Source organism: Topomyia yanbarensis, chromosome 3 (genome assembly GCF_030247195.1).
Source record: "Topomyia yanbarensis strain Yona2022 chromosome 3, ASM3024719v1, whole genome shotgun sequence".
NCBI classification, from domain to species: Eukaryota; Metazoa; Arthropoda; class Insecta; order Diptera; family Culicidae; genus Topomyia; species Topomyia yanbarensis.
Genome location: NC_080672.1, coordinates 2,143,384 through 2,160,914, shown reverse-complemented (window position 1 = coordinate 2,160,914; position 17,531 = coordinate 2,143,384). Strand labels below are relative to the sequence as shown.

General features: G+C 42.0%; 2 protein-coding genes and 1 non-coding gene across 3 annotated transcripts; 1 reads left to right on the top strand and 2 right to left on the bottom strand.

Annotated features, from left to right (window-relative positions):
• Positions 1-849: 849 nt before the first annotated feature.
• On the top strand, positions 850-922 carry Trnav-aac (transfer RNA valine (anticodon AAC)). The gene has a single exon. It is a non-coding gene; the product is annotated as a tRNA-Val (tRNA).
• A 3,339-nt stretch (positions 923-4,261) lies between these two features.
• Positions 4,262-9,554, bottom strand: LOC131692967 (uncharacterized). Its single transcript, XM_058980409.1, has 3 exons — positions 5,211-9,554; positions 4,542-4,670; positions 4,262-4,495 (listed from the first exon to the last, which is right to left on the bottom strand). Exons 1-3 carry the CDS (start codon positions 9,552-9,554, stop codon positions 4,262-4,264), a joined length of 4,707 nt encoding a protein of 1,568 aa, XP_058836392.1.
• A 174-nt stretch (positions 9,555-9,728) lies between these two features.
• On the bottom strand, positions 9,729-10,544 carry LOC131692966 (uncharacterized). Its single transcript, XM_058980408.1, has one exon. It carries the CDS (start codon positions 10,542-10,544, stop codon positions 9,729-9,731), a length of 816 nt encoding a protein of 271 aa, XP_058836391.1.
• Positions 10,545-17,531: the final 6,987 nt, after the last annotated feature.

The following is a 17,531-nucleotide window of genomic DNA, read 5'->3' as shown; positions in this document are numbered from 1 at the left end:
TTGAAGAGTGCGGTCACATAGCAAATCGTCATATAAACAGGCATCACCAAATGATGTAATACCCCAGGTAACCAATAAGCATGCCAAATACATCTTGACGGCTACCTGATAAGCATTTAAGTCGTTTTAAATGCTATTTAAAAGTTACTTCAGGGAAAATATACGGCAACATTACTGTCTGTCTATCGCGCATTCAGAATGCTACTTACTGGCAAGAAGTTTTTAAACAATTTTTAATGCATATTAACAACAGCTATGCATAAAGAATGCTAATATACTGCAAATTATATGTTGTGTTACTTGGATTTGAGGGTCTAGATCACCAATGACCCAAATTATTCCTCGGACCCTCCCTCCTGAGTGCAGATGACACAGTCATCGCCAGCTATGATATCTGCAGATGATGACAGCTTCACAATCGAAACAACCCGTATCTAATCAATCAGCTAATTGGGTAATTTTTTACGAACTTGTTTCACGTTTGGGTACGTTGAATGTTTTAAAAGCCAGTGTCACTAGATAAGACTTAACGCCTTGGTTTGGACCGCACGCAGCGAGCAACAACAAAAAGCCTCTTGCTTCCACACGAAAACCCATCAATCACATTCATCAGCTTGGCGGTTTGAAATAGGCGTCGAACATTCTCCGTAGGCGAAGTTAGGGCACGATGAAGAAAAATATTTAGCTATTCACATAACTTGACAGTGTGCGACAGCGACACTGATTAGAGTTGGTATATTATATCGGGCCCTTGCAGTGTTTGATGTACTGCTATTATTGGATGGGACAAAAAAAAGTGATAATGTGTGTCAGTCGTGTCGCTTATAGCTGTCAGTTGCTAGGAAGTTTGTTTCCGTGGTGTAGTGGTTATCACATCCGCCTAACACGCGGAAGGCCCCCGGTTCGATCCCGGGCGGAAACAAGAGGACTTATTTTTGATGAATTCAGTAAGGAATTTCTATAATGCTAATACATATGTATTTTGTCATTTTGTTTGATGGATTTTTTAAATGATTCGAATTATCAATAATCGAATAACATATTTTTACATTTCTTAGAAAAGAAATATAGAATTCGCTCAAACTTTCAAAAAAATTTCCGAGGCCCGGATGGCCGAGTCTTATATACCAATCGACTCAGCTCGACGATTTGGGACAATGTCTGTGTGTGTATGTAATGGACAAACTCTCATTCGAGTTTCTCATCAATGGCTGAACCGATCTTATCCAAACCAATTTTAAATGAAAGCCTGGCAAACAGAACGCCATTAAATGGTTTTTGATTCTGATGTTTAGTTTCCAAGATATGAATGTTTGAAGGTACAAAAATCGCAGTTTTTTTAAAATTTGATGCCGACGACGAAACTAAACAATTTATATATTTTTAGAAAGCTTATACGAATACTTTTCGAACGAACTACAGATTGTTGAAATCGGACTATTATCAAAAATGCGGACGAATGATTATTATTTGCCATAACCAGAAATAAGACCAAAAACATTCAATGTATTATTAGCGCCAAAACGGTTAATTTTTGTTCAATACTACCTTCGGAGAATTTAAAGGATGCAATATGCCCTTTCCTTTTGTATTGTGATTTTACTGATGAATCCCGCTAAGAGTGAGATATTTTCCTAAATTTTCTTAGAGGTGATTATATTGAAATAATGTCTTCAGAAAATTTGTAGCGCTTACTTTTGCGAACTTTACTGAAGACATCAAATACATATTTCGAATGCTTTAAAAGTTATGGCTTGTTGTTTGTGTCCCCTTTGTCTATTTGTTGTTCAGTATAGTAATAATCCATTCAAATGAGCCAAATATTATTTCGATAAAGCGAATTTCGTATTTCATTTTACTATCTACAACAGCTAGAATAACCACCGAACAATTCCGAATTGTCTAGATGGAACTTGAACCCTTATCGGTTCAAAAAATTTCATTTGTGCGAACCTTCTGACTTATAACCATCGGATCGATCTGAAACATTTCTCGGAAAATGAAAAGCGAAAGGAATAACTCCAAGAAGTGGTGTAGCCAAGAGGATGTTTTGGGGTTTAAACACACCCCCTCTCCTCACAAAAAAAATAATTGGATTGAAGTTAAAAATTTATTGATGCTGACTGATTTAATTCAATATTACAATGATAATTATCTGATCAGTACATTAGAAATTAAAAGTCGCAATGATATAACATGCTTCGCAAAACCCGTTTCAAACATATTAGAATATAAAGATCGGAAATAAATTTCAAGCATAAAAATCGGACAGAAATCCTTCAGCATAAGAATCGCTTAAAAAGGTCTCACCCGTAAAACTCGGCAAGGGTGAACTTCCAGTATAAAAATCGTTTAAAAATAAATAAATAGCTCTTAAGAGCATCCGTATATATTGATGTTCAAGATTAAAAGTCAGCTAACAAGAACTACTTTGTAAGAATCGGATGTATTTCTTTCCGGTTTTTTTACCCGACTCTTACAAAAGAATGTCACTGTCCGATTTTTATGCTTGAATTTTATATCCGGTTTTTATATTCTAATAGATTTGAAACGGATTTTACGAAGCATGTTCTGTCCTTACGACTTTTATTTTTGGTCGCTCATTTGAAACATCATGAGGACCTTTGAAAAATTGAGGAAATGCGATCCTGATCTGTAACTGATCTATTGGTCTTGATCTCACAGTTGTCTAATAACATCAATATCAAATACTTGCGTACATTCCAATAGAAACTCATTCCAGAGTTCTGAAATCAATCATAATCATAATCATAATTTCCTATCATATTGAGTTAAGTTTTGAAGGGGTGTACTGTACTATGGATTGGGGTCTTTTTGTAATAGGAGACGAAACTGGAATTGCTTTAATGTCTATGAAACTTAGAACTGCTCACCTAAAAATTGCATAACTTAAGGCGAATGACCTACGAGGTTAAAGCCTTCAATTAAATAAACGAACAAACAAACAAACAATTGCATAACTTCCAACATTTTCTTTATTTTAGGAATGCGTCGAGTTGAAACGAAAACGTTATAGAATTTATAACGAGAAAACCACCTTCTAAAAGTAGGGAATTTATGAAAAATGACGTTCCAGACTTAATGTCTTCAGCAAAATTTTGGGAAGAGCTATTACAAACCATTTTGTTGAAGACATAAGGGTTCAAGGTATTAACATATTTTAGGCTATTTCTATTTAATTTAATTTTAATTAATTATTATGATTTTAATTAAATTATTATGATTTCACTGTTTATGATAGATCTCTTCTATTGTTTAAAACCATAAAATTTGCATTTTATCCAAAGCTTGAGCTTGTGAAGCTCACAATAGAAGTTATTTTAGAAAAAAAACTAGATTAAGGAGCACTTCGTAAATATCTTTTTATAACTCGATATACACCATATACGCAGTATTCATGCCTACAATAAAGTTCTTTTAATTGAAAGTCTCAACAAATTCGCTAAAGACAGATGCTCTGTTACAATTTTTTGAAAAACTGATTCTCCATAATAATCTTCAAAGATGGCAGTTTCGTAATTATGTTATTTGGACAGTAAATTAGATTTTAACCAAATCTTCACCAAACCGAATTTCTTACTACGCCGCTGACTCCAAGTAAGTAGTGACAAAGTCGTTCTACACTCATCCACAAGAAACTTCTTCAAATACTGCCTTTCTATTATAATACATTGAAGGCCCGATTTGCTCAGCCCCCAATTTTATCAGCTTCATATAAAAATATGTTTGAAGAGCTCTAGCAGACAAACAAGACTGAATTAGATTAAATTCTTTCTTGACCATGTTTTCCTTATCTTAAAGATGCAAATTTGCAAAAATTTAAAAAAAAATGTTTATAAATCTTACCAGGACCGTTGGCGAATTGATGTGTAATTAAAGTCTATAACTAAAAAGTTCGTTTATTCAAAGTAAATAGGTACGATGCAAATCGTGGTTTATTAGGAACTGAAACTGCCCTCGTATTCATTGCGATACGATGGGTCAGTGGTGAATATCGATCACGATCAATCCCGAGCGATGGGTGATCGTGCCTAATGGTATTTTATATATACTACCTACTAGTGATAAGAGTAATGAAAGGCATATATAATATAATTGTGATGAAACGAGATCAAGTGATCCTCGTCTTGTGGATCATGTTTAGTGTTGCCAGACGGAGCCGTTTTTCTTGGCTTTAACATGCCGCCGGCCTTGAAATCACTAGGATTTCAAACCTATCTAAAGCAAGTAATACTGTATACTAGCTAACTACTAACAAACTGGAACTGGAACGCTTCTTCAAGCAAATGGAGATTGCCTTCGCTGCGGCCTTGCACGATCGTTTCGGATTTCCGTCGGGTATACTGCTACTTTCGGATTGACGGATGAACGTTGCTTGATGAAAGTTGGACGATTGGGTTGCTGATACTGCACTTCGGTGTGCCTCTACTTCGACGGATGCTCTTCCACGGATGCCGTTGATGGTGAATCTTTGCTGTAAAACATAGGGGGCTTTTTAAATGGAAATGATGAACATTTACAGGACTTGCCAGGAACGGAGGCCTCCAGGCCTCCGCTGGTGCTCTGGGCACCGATGTCGCCGACTGGTATGCCGGGCGGATGGGGATGACGATGTTCACATGCTGCTTGAGATTGCTACTATGCTGCGTCTGCGTAGACGTTGGCCTTCAAGAACGGGTGATCAATCCATCTGACGACCTGTCGTTGCGTTGACAGCGAACCGAGAAACGGGCCCATTGCTCGGAGTACGAAATTTGATGAACTTGCAGCGTTGCTGTGACGATAATGAAGCTGTGTAACTAGAAGATAAGCAAGACCATGCACCGAAACCGTCTATCTACGTCTATCTTGACATCACAAAGGCAACTCTTCCAGGGTGATTGACGGGGTGGACTGGTGTGAACCGACGAACCAAAAATGATGACGACTGCCCCGGAACCGGGACAGAGATGCAGGGGTGGCTATGGGGGATGAACATTCCTTAAGTTTTTTGCAATAAATTGATGAATAAATACTTAACTGGGATGCGGAGGACCTCCCTTGAGAGACCTCCGCGGTGCCGCAGCACCATCGTTGGGAGGGATTCAGTTCGCCTCCGTAGGGGACTTCTCGTCGTTGTCCCGTATTGGAAGGACGCAAATTTTTGAGATGCTCCTTCTGAAGGTGCCATCCCTAGTCCGGACAGCTACAACTCGAATGTTTCCATCTTCGCCCGTAAACAGTTCTGCAACTCGGCCTAACCGCCACTTCTGAGGAGGCAAGTTTTCCTCCTTTACTAGGACCATCGTTCCAACTGTGATGTTGTTGCGTTGTCGAGTCCACTTTGTCCTGTTATGCAAATCTGACAGATATTGCGTCTTCCATTTCCGACATAGTTGTTGTACGAATCCTTGCGTACGTTGCCACTGAGAGAGTCGATTTTCGGGGATCTCTTGCAAATCTGGTTCAGGAATCGCCGTGAGTGGTCGTCCCACCAGAAAATGTCCTGGGGTCAGTACAGTGTAATCATTAGGATCGTTACTCAAGGGTGTCAATGGACGAGAGTTTAGAATCGCTGCGACTTGCTGAACAATGGTGTGTAGTTCATCGTATGTCAACGGTCTGGTTCCTATGGTCTTGCGAAAATGTCCTTTGAAGGACTTAACCGCCGCTTCCCACAATCCGCCGAAATTCGGAGAGCGCGGTGGGATGAATTTGAAATCTATTCCTTCTTCTTCCGATGCCTTGATCATTTCGTACTGAAACTGCTGGTTATACAGTTGCAGCCGTAGTTCCTCGAGCTCCCGATTTGCCCCAACGAAATTGGTCGCATTGTCACACATGACTAGTTGCGGTTTGCCACGGACTGCTACGAAGCGTTTGAATGCCGCCAGAAATGCTTGCGTTGACAGATCTGCTACGACTTCCATGTGGACTGCCTTGGTTGCTAGGCAAACGAAAATGCATACGAAGGACTTCACCGGCGTACTCCGACGAACTGGATAGCGAATGTAGAACGGTCCGCAAAAATCGATTCCAACTTTCAGGAATGCCGCTGCAGGAGTGACACGAACGGATGGTAAATCAGCCATTAGCTGCTCGTGGACTTTGGGTTTGTTGCGAAAACATTGAACACATCGATGGATGGTCCAACGTGCTAAATCGCGAATGCGAGTTGGCCAGAACCTTTCTCTGACCGAAGCTATGAGAAGTTGCTGACCGGCGTGAAACAGTTTACGATGATAATGCTCCATGACCAGCTTTGCCAGTGGGTGTTGATGGTGAAGAATCATTGGATGCTTACGATATTCTGACACTGGTGCATGAGCTAATCGACCGCCGACGCGGAGAATACCATCAACTAAACGAGGATTTGACGAGAGCAATTTAGATGATGACTTTATTGGTTCACCTTTCGATAAAGCTGCTATTTCTTCAGGAAAGCTCTCGTGTTGAGCAACTCGAACCAAAATCGTTACAGCATCATTATATTCCGTCGATGACAAGTGTTCTAGACGCCTGCTACTGCGGTTGCGAGGCAATGCATTGTAAGCGAAGCGACGAATCCGTGCTACTATCCGAACGAGATCCGGGAACGAGGATCTCAGCAAAAATATGTCACTTTGAGGCTTTGTTTGAACCGGAAGTGACGCAGATGGTTTTTCTTCTAAAAGAGAACTATCCAGCTCTGACTGGATGACTGCTGACTCTGGCCATGTAGAATGTGCTCGACATACCCACAGAGGGCCTTCAAACCACAGAGGTTGATACTGTAGTTGTGTGGGTGTAATTCCCCGCGAAATGATATCTGCCGGATTGTCTGCACCGGCGATGTGGTTCCACACTCCCTTCTTAGTGATATGCTGTATCTCTGATACACGATTGGCAACGAATGCTTGCCACCGGGAAGGTAACGATGATAGCCAGCACTTCACTATCATGGAATCTGTCCAAAAATATACCTTGCCGGGTGGTTCGAAACTACTGCATAGCTTTTCATAGAGATGGCTAAGCAGTAATGCTGAGGAAAGCTCCAATCTGGGGATGGATTGTTTCTTTTTCTTCCGAGTGAGATCTTCTAGTGGCGCAACTCGAGATTTGGAAGTAATCAACCGAACAGTGACTGACCCGTCGACTAACTTACACCTAAGGTACAAACATGCGCCGTATGCTATCTCTGAAGCGTCACAAAATCCGTGGATTTCCGTTGAAGCTAGGTTACTTCTGAAGCCCGTCCATCTTGGAACTGAGAGTGTGTCGAGAGCGGATAGATTCAATCGATACTCAATCCAGAAATTCTGAAGCTCTTTTGGCAACGGATCGTCCCAATCCGATTTAAGCTTCCAAAGCTCCTGGAGGAAAATTTTTGCCTGTACGATGACTGGACCGATGAGACCGAGAGGGTCGAAGATACGAGCTGTGTCGGCCAGTACTATACGTTTGGTGATGATTGGCTCAGTGCTCCAGTGCGGTACAGCAAATCTAAAACAGTCTTTGCCTGGCTCCCATATTAACCCTAGCGTTTTGACTGTGGATCTGGACGAATCGAGTTCCAGTATGGTACGATCGTCTCGGAGAAAAGGTGGAATAGACGAAAGAAGTTCAAAGCTATTGGAACTCCACTTGCGCAACTCAAACCCTGCCGAACTCGTAAGATCAATGAGTTCTGATGTGAGAACGGTTCCTTCTTCCAAGCTGTCCGTGCCCGTCAACAGGTCGTCGACGTAAAAATCTTTCTGAATGACCTTCGCTGCTGCTTTATGCGAGGTTGCACCATCACTTGCAAGACATTGAAGGCACTTGGTTGCGAGATAAGGCGCGGAAGCGGTGCCATATGTGACTGTGGTCAACTGGAAAATTCTCACTGACTCGTTCGGTGAATTTCTCCACAAGATTCGCTGAAGTGATTGATCTGCATCTGCTACTCTTACCATACGGTACATTTTAGCTATGTCCGCTACTAACACAAATCTCCAAAAACGAAAACGCAATATGATGGACAGCAAGTCCTCCTGCACGACGGGTCCTACCATCAGTCCGTCATTCAAGGATACTCCCGTCGACGAACGGCAAGAGCCGTCGAATACCACCCTTAGCCTTGTGGTTGTGCTATCGGGCTTCAATACCGCATGGTGAGGCATGTAATAGGACCGTGCACCGCAATATTCTTGGTCAATTTCTCGCATATGACCCATGGACAGGTATTCCTGAATGAACTCGCCATACAATCTTTTCAACGTGTCGTTTGCTTCCAATCGCCTTTCCAATCCGTGGAATCGTTTCAATGCTATGGCCTTTGAATCTCCCAGTTGCTCGATGATGTACTCCTTCTTGGGAAGCGTGACGACGAATCTTCCATCTGCATCGCGAACGGTCGTTCGTTCGAAAATCTCTTCACACGTCGTCTCTTCCACAGAATAGGTACTTCTACGGCTACAGGACTCTAGTTCCCAAAACTTCGCGAGGAGATCACGAAGATCGACAGAGGAACACGTGTGGGAAATAGTTTTGGGGATTCCAAGAATGCTACCGGGTATGCGTCCTGACACAACAAATCCGAAGACAGTTTTTTGCAATGTGGGTCCGTCTTCTGATAATTTCATCTTTTCCTTCAGCAGCAGATCGTAGTAGTACTCAGCACCAATGATGAGGTCAATTGGTCCGGGGTCGCAGAAATTTGGATCTGCCAACGTAACACCTTCCGGAATGGCGAGAGTCCTAATATTGACCGCCTGCATAGGCAGTTTGGAGGTGAGCTTCGGCAAGACGTGCAGCTGTACCTTCTCGGAATAGGAAGAAATGTGCAATGACCGAGGCGATACTGTAGCCTCTACGCTCTTTGTAGATTTGACTACAGAACCACCGATCCCTGCTACGGACAAATAGCTGGCAGTCTCAGCCAACTTTAACTTTTGAAAAAGAGTCGTGGTGATGAAACAGTACTCTGAGCAAGAGTCCAAGAGCGCTCTAGCTAATTGAGCGTTTCCATAAATGTCCGACACGCGCACTAACGCGGTGGATAATAAAACTTGACGTTTTGGTGTGTAGATGTTGGCGGGTAAAGAGTTTGTAATGGGAGTACGATCTGTGGTGGGTGGTGGGTGTGATTGCGAATGCGAATTTGTATTTGCAGTGGGAAATGAGCTTGTGGATGGTCCAGTGTACTGAGTGAGTGTGGCTTGGTTCTGGGCTTGTGGCTGTGTTTGTTGAGTGTTCGTTGTCTGTGGTCGATTCTGTACTCGTGGGACGGAGGAGTCATTCTGCGGGATTGACGCTGATGATCTTCCGCCGTTGGTTACTCCAGAATGTAGAAGAGTATGGTGTTTCTGATGACAATGCTGACAACACCCCTTCGTACAGGATCGAACTAGATGCGCAGGAGACAGGCAGTTCAAACACAACCGAGAGCGTTTCACCATATCATACCGCTCAGACACCTTCATTTTGATGAACTTCTGACACTTGAATGCTGAATGTTGACCTTCGCCGCAGAATGGGCACCGATTAGAAGATTGCACGGATGTGTGAGTGACAGTAAACTTGGGCTTCTTCATCTCACAATGCACAGGCTTTGCTGGTGCTATAGATTGAAGAACGGAACACTGATTCCGAAGAAACGTCATCAAAGCATCGTATGTGGGGACTTCCTTAGAACTATAATGTGCCTCCCAATGGCGCAAGGTTGATTGATCTAATCTGGAGCACATCATGTGAACTAAAATTGTGCTTCACTGGGACGGATCTTCTCCAACTTTCTCCAACATCTGAAGGTTACGATCAAATTCACTAATAAGTTGACTCAATGCATCGTAATGCTCACGCTTTATTGGTTCAATGGCAAACAAGGCATCGAGATGGGCTTTAACTATCAACTTACGGTTTTCATAACGCTTCTTAGGCAATTCCCATGCGATCGAGTAGTTGGCTACAGATATATCTATCGTGCCAATCTCTTGCAATGCTTCACCAACCAGCGACGATCGCAGGTACGAAAATTTATCGATTGCACTCAATTGATCGTTGCGATGAATAAGGCTCAGAAACATGTCACGGAAGGTGACCCAGTCGCTAGTTGTGCCTCCGAAACTAGGTAAGCGAATTTCGGGCAACTTGACTCGCGACAACGAACAAGAAGGAGCCTGTGCTGGAGCTGGCAAAACGTCAGCTGGGACCGGTATTGATGTTCCTGGTCTCAGGGACTGCAGCGATGACTTCAGCTCACAGTAAAGGTCTTCAGCGCTCTGAAGGATCTGAAAATTGTCGGCCTCGCGCCTTTCAGCAAGAGCTTCAACACGAGCAGCACGATCTCCTGGTGTTTCCTTGGTATCGAATGCTTCCTTATCATCGTCTTCGTCAGCGAACAACTCGATTTTTCTCCGCACCGAGTAAAATTTCTTCATCGCGGCTTCCAGCAGCTCTAATCGACTATCAACGTGACCGGCATGCCTTTCCGGTTTGAATTTTAGCAAAAACTGCTTTGCGCCGTTGAATGTGCTTTGTAACTGTCGCTCCTGCCGTTTCAAATCTTTTAGTTCACTGGACATTTTTATTTCATTCACTCTCGTACTATTTTCAATTAATATCACTTCTACACTGCACTCCAAAGTTTATTAATGTCATTCACTTCTTACACTTCACCTTTTCACTCGAACACCGCGAACCGCGACTCTACTCGACGTCCCCGAGGTGACAGAAGACTGAACAACCCAATAAAATTGACTGCAGCGAGGGGAACTAACCAAATGAATAACAAGCCAAAAAAAAATGCCAGCAGAACCAAGACCAACCGTCAATCTCAAACTCAGGGATCACAAAATTCGCATGCAAAGGAAAAATCAATTTATCTCCACCATTTTATTTTTTCGAACCACCCTACTCATCGGTGCACGTCTCATGCATGACGCCACCACAGATCACATGCAACAGTACTTCCCTTTTTCTTGGTTCAGATGTTGATCCTGGTTCCTCCGTGTGTCGAAGTGAGCCTTCCAAGCGCTCCGAAGCCCTGTGCACTTAGCTCTCCGTTGCTCTCCGCCGTCCCGTTCCGTTTGGTACAATGGCGGTTTTCAGCCAAGTGCGTTGAAACCACAATTGCGATGGCGGATTAACTGACGCCACTATTGTTCCAGACCGGCACTATTGTCTCACTTCCACGCGGTCACAATGTCTATTGTACCACTAAAAACTGTCGCCCAACGGTCCTCTGGATCAAAGGATCCGGCTCGAAGGACCAAAAAATGTTTATAAATCTTACCAGGACCGTTGGCGAATTGATGTGTAATTAAAGTCTATAACTGAAAAGTTCGTTTATTCAAAGTAAATAGGTACGATGCAAATCGTGGTTTATTAGGAACTGAAACTGCCCTCGTATTCATTTCGATACGATGGGTCAGTGGTGAATATCGATCACGATCAATCCCGAGCGATGGGTGATCGTGCCTAATGGTATTTTATATATACTACCTACTAGTGATAAGAGTAATGAAAGGCATATATAATATAATTGTGATGAAACGAGATCAAGTGATCCTCGTCTTGTGGATCATGTTTAGTGTTGCCAGACGGAGCCGTTTTTCTTGGCTTTAACAAAAACAATTTTGATAAATTTTTGCACTAGAAGACTATCAGAAATAGTTATTAGACTACATCAAGGGAAGGGAAGAATATTTTAACAGCTTCAGTTTATTATGAAGAAAAAAAAATGTCGCAATTTAGTCAATGTCCCCACCTTGTCAGCCTAAAATACACCATGGAGATGATAAAAACGGGTCTTTACTGTATTTATTATTCACAGTAATAGGTACATCGCATTTTTTGAGGATTTTTTTTTTTCAATTGCATCGAACTACACCAATTTTTTGATAGTTTTCAAGGGGTTATTTTATCGACTTCTTCAAAAATTCGGCGAACCAATTCCCATTCATGCGATAGTTTATGTTAAAAGGGTAGCCTAAATTAATTGCTATACTTAAGGGTTTATATGCTGGAGATAGAGAAAATAATAAATTTTCAGCTTTTCGTACACAATATTACAAAAGCTTCTCAAACAACTGTTCCTAATAAGATTATGTAAATTATAAAGTATTTGAAAAATTTTAATTGAAATGACGGAAGGTTATCGAAAAGTTTCGTGAAAATGAAAATTCCAGTAATGATAATGATTTTCCCCAACGAATTTCGAGAGTTTTTTATTTGTTCTTTAGCATTAGGATTAGGGATAATAATTCAGATCAAAGATGCTACTGGGAAGTCATTTTAAAAAAAAGTCGATATCAAAGTAATGTTTAAACTATGCACGCATGCACTTCGGAGGTAGCGAAATATCAAGAGCTGAAATGTCAGTGCTTATTTCTCAGCCGCGTTGGCAATTTGAGTAAACGCTATTGAGAGTATGAACTTCAAATCCATTCGAAAATTTGTTTTCCGAATTTTTTGACTCAGTACAACATATATAAAATTCAGTTTTCCCTACAATATGCATTGATTGAAGAATTTATATATGTTATTAATAGATCATTAGCAATAATTCGTTTGTATTACTATTTTATGGGCCATTCTTCCGCTTTTCCATTAAATAGGTTTAACCTTTGAGATTCCTTGCACTGATATTGTCCTATGCTAAATTGAGCGATTATCTGAGTCCTGCCACGGTGTTGTTCCGTGCCGAGGACTTGATCACTGGAGGGTCTAAAATATGCCAGTCGCGCATTTTGGGTTTTGCCCTTACTGTGTTGTGCGAATCTCTGACACAGTAGACCATTATTTTCTTCGCAAATCGTGGGAATCAGATGATCGTGTCCCATTTAAACCTGATATGGCTCGCTATATGCGTTAACATCCCAACTCGCTTGGTGTCCTCTAGTTGTTGTGCAATTTATGTTGGAAATGAAATGTACAGTTCTCTAATCAACAATGGTTAGAATAGCACAAATCAATCTCCAGCATAAGCGTACAGCAACTATGAATTTATCTCGACTCATGCACGAAGGTTTAAGCTTCCATAGCATTGGTTCAAGAACCGTATTTCCATTAAGGAAACTTCTATTTTGCAAAAATACTTAACACTGCCTTCATTGCTTACAACAAGACAGGCATGACTAACCTACGTGAAATGCCTCGTGCTTGCATTCTTGCAAATAAGGCTATTGACGCGTGTCTCATATCGGAGCTCACAACTCGCGATATCTGTGTTGTCACAGTCACACTGACTGTCGGAAACGTAGACAAAATATATATATATATTGTTCAGCATATCTACCGCATAACGAGTCATCTCCTTCTGATGAGTTCAAAAGCGTTGTATCATATTGTAGCAGAAATGGGCTTCCGCTCATTATCGGCAGTGATGCGAATGCTCACCACATCATTTGGCGCAGCTCAGACATCAATCTGAGAAGCTCTGAACTGATGGAGTACATAAGCAGTACAAATCTCCATATTCTGAATGTAGGAAACCGACCAACTTTTGCGAGGTCTGGGAGGGAGGAGGTGTTAGACATAACACTTTGCTCTGATAGAATTTTGCATGAGCTGGGAAATTGGCAGGTTCCAAATGAAACTGAACCGTCTCTATTCGATCATAAATATATATTTTTCGATCATTTTGATGTCACCTTCAATGTGGTGACATATCGTAATCCTAAATCTACAAACTGGGACCTCTTTTTAGAAAACTTGGCGACTAAATTTCATGGATATTTTCCAACAATTAGTCAACTAGACGACTTAGATGACGTCGTGGATACGACAAACTCATTCATATTAGCATCCTACGAAGAATCTTGTCCACTTCGTACTGTTAAAATCGACTAGGGGAACCCCTTGGTGGAGGGCTGAGCTTAAAAGAATGAAGAAAGTTATGAGAAGAGCTTGGAACCGGCGTCAGCGTGATGACTCCAGGGCTTTCAGGTCAGCTCGTAGTGCATATAAGAAATGTCTTAGATCTGCAGAACGGGCTGGCTGGCAAAGCCTATGCACTAATGTCTCTAGTCTGAACGAGGCTAGCAGATTAAATAAAATTCTCTCCAAATCGAATGATTTTCAGATGAACTCCTTGAAAACCAGAGATGGTGTTTATGTGACGGACGAAAAAGATGTTCTTAATTGTCTCTTCGACACACACTTTCCAGGTTGTATCGATCCGGAGTTGAACAATGTTCACAGATCTCATTCTGGTGATTCGGACTCGTGGGCGTTAGCACGCACATTGGCTTCCACTGAATCGGTCAAGTGGGCAGTTGACAGCTTTGCTCCATACAAATCACCCGGAAAAGATGGAATACTTCCCGTGCTACTGCAAAAGGGATTTGATATTCTTAAACATGTCTTGAAAAAGATTATGCTTTCCAGTCTTGCTACCGGGTATATCCCGAAAGCATGGCGAGAAATAACTGTTAGATTTATTCCCAAATGGGGGCGTTCAAGCTATGAAGCAGCCAAGAGTTTTAGGCCTATCAGCTTAAGTTCTTTTCTTCTGATAGCTTTGGAACGGATAATCGATCATCACGTCAGGAACGTTAGTTTAGTTGAATATCCACTGCACAAAATGCAACATGCATATCAGTGTGGGAAATCCACGATCACTCTGCTTCACGATGTTGTTTACAACATTGAGAAAGCCTTCTCGCTCAAGCAATCTAGCTTGGGTGTATTCCTGGATATTGAAGGTGTTTTTGACAATGTGTCCTTCCAGTCTATTCTGGAAGCGACGCGCGGTCATGGGATACCTGCATGTATCTCAGGTTGGATAAACGCAATGCTTAGTAACCGCATACTTTGCTCGTCACTGCGACAGGCTGAGATACGGAAGTTGAGTATTTGCGGTTGTCCTCAGTGCGGCGTTCTGTCACCTTTGTCATGGAACTTAGTAGCTGACGGCTTGTTGAAGAAACTCAATGAGCTGGGATTTCCAACCTACAGGTTTGCTGACGATTACCAAATACTAATTACTGGATTTTGCATCGGAACAATCTTTGACTTCATGCAACAGGCATTAAGAGCTGTCGAACAGTGGTGTCGACAAGTTAAATTATCAGTTAACCCAAGCAAAACTTCAATGGTTCTTTTCACGAAAAAGTGAATAACAATCGGGGTTCGTCCCTTGCAGTTCTTTGATTCTGAGCTACTGTGTGGAGATCAAGTCAAATACGTTGGAGTCATATTGGATTCCAAACTGAATTGGTCTGCTCACATTGAGTTCAGAGTCAAGAAAGCGTGCATGGCCTTCGGACAGTGCAGACGAACTTTTGGAAAGACCTGGGGTCTCAAACCTAAATACATCTATTGGATTTACACGACAATTGTACGTCCAATACTGTCATACGGATGCCTTGTGTGGTGGCAGAGGGGAGAGACAGTCCAGTCAAAGCTAAACCATCTGCAAAGAATGGCGTTGACTGGTGCTTTCACCACAACTACGACTGCTGCCCTTGAAGCCCTTCTAAATATCAAACCATTACACATAAACCTCAAACAAGAGGCACTATCATGTGCATACAGACTGCAGGTTACTGGGCTTTGGAACAGTAGCCATGTTGATCTTGCTACCAGTCATAAACGAATGTGGTCACAAATGGTTACATGCTCCCAGCGATATTACACTCACTTGTAGTTTTCCTTAAAGGACATTCCATGTGAAGATTCCCTCTCGAGAGGAGTGGTTGTCTAGCTATATCGAAAGACAACAAGAAACGCAAGTGGTCTGTTACACTGACGGTTCTCTTATGGAGGGATGTGCTGGTGCTGGTGTCTACTGTCGTGAAATGAGATTAGAACAATCTCACTCATTAGGTAGATACTGTACTGTATTCCAAGCAGAAATCTTTGCAATTATGTGCGGGGTACAATCGACCCTTCAACTGAGTTTGTCCGGCAGAGTTATAAACTTCTGCTCCGATAGTCAGGCTGCAATCAAGGCCCTTAGCTCAGACAAATCCCGATCCAAGCTAGTGATCGCGTGCCGAACCCAAATCGAAGATCTAAGCATTGTCAACACTATCTACCTTGTCTGGGTGCCCAGACATTGCGGTATTACTGGAAATGAATGGGCTGACGAATTGGCCAGGGCAGGTTCAGCGATTTACTCCGTTGGTCCTGAGCCCGCGCTGCCAATTTCGAAAAGTTGGATAAGGGAAAAAATACGGTCCTGGGTTTTGTCCAAGCACCGCAATTATTGGAGAAATCTACGCCACGCCGTGTCGCCAAACAAAGACGTTTCTAGAACAACCGTGCCCAGTGATTTCGAAAAATCTCCTACATTTTTCGTAGCTCCACTGCGGCATGCTGACCAGGGCTTTAACCGGCCACTGCAAACTCAATTATCACATGGCAACTATTTAGCGCGCTGAGTCTTTTTCATGTGATCTTTGTGAATCCGAATATGGAACCTCATATCATCTGATATGCAACTGTCCAGCGATAGCGCAATTGCGATTTCGAGTCTTCGGCCGTCCTTATATAGACGAAACCATGTTTGGACGACTAAAACTCAGAGACATACTAAAGTTTCTTATCCAATGTGGTAAAGAGCTTTAGGCTTATTCGCAGGCAAGTTGAACTACTTGTGAGTTTAACTTACCTGTTGTTTATTTTTGTTTTTGTGCTGTTATTTTCCCACCCTTCCAATTCTACTTCCATACACCTCCTTATCCTTTCCTTCCGCTCAAGAAATGATGAAAACACACGGCAAGGCACAAATCCCCGACTACATACGGGGAACGTGCCATTTAAGCCAATATGTGCCAGGGGCCCCGCGGAGTCTTAAGACGGCCCTGACTCAGTGGAGAGAAAAGGTCCATGAAATAGCTAACCCCTTCACGAACGCATGACCAACTCGAATCGGTGACCGCACCGTCGATCTCCACTATGTGAACAGACACGTAGACTCGGTAGCCGTTCATAAATCACTTGTCGTCAGAAATGTCATTTGCTCGCTTTAGACAAGATATCACAGTTCTGAGCTTCTCTGGGCGAAATTTCGAAAGATTTATCACGGCTGAATATTTCTGCCTCAGATCATTAGAAATCTAGCCACTTTCAAACAACTAGTGTCACCTGGTTTTACGAATATACAATATAAGATTTGCGACTAGAATTTACACAAAATGAGCGACTTTCAACCACGAACCAGCTTCGGTCGAATCATTTGGAAATACGGTTTCAGATGTTTTTAAAAAATTCTCACCCAGTTTAAATCTAGTGTAAACTGATTTCACAAATTCTCCCGCAAAAATAATCCTTCAGTCGCCTTCAAACACCTAATATTTTTTGCATTTGCTTTGACGCTTCTAATATAGTTCTTGCAGTGTTAAACCGTACTCTGGGAACAACGTCTTCATAATATCATGCTAAACTCAAAAAATGATTGAAAAGGAAAGCAGATTATCATTGTTTCAAAAGCTCTCTCTAGCACAGCAAATAAGTAATCAAATATAATCAGCGTTTTCAAAGATACCTATCCGGATGGTACAACTACAGTAAAGATCAAACCAGTATATGCTGCTTGGTGGTATCCGCAATCACAGAATTGATAA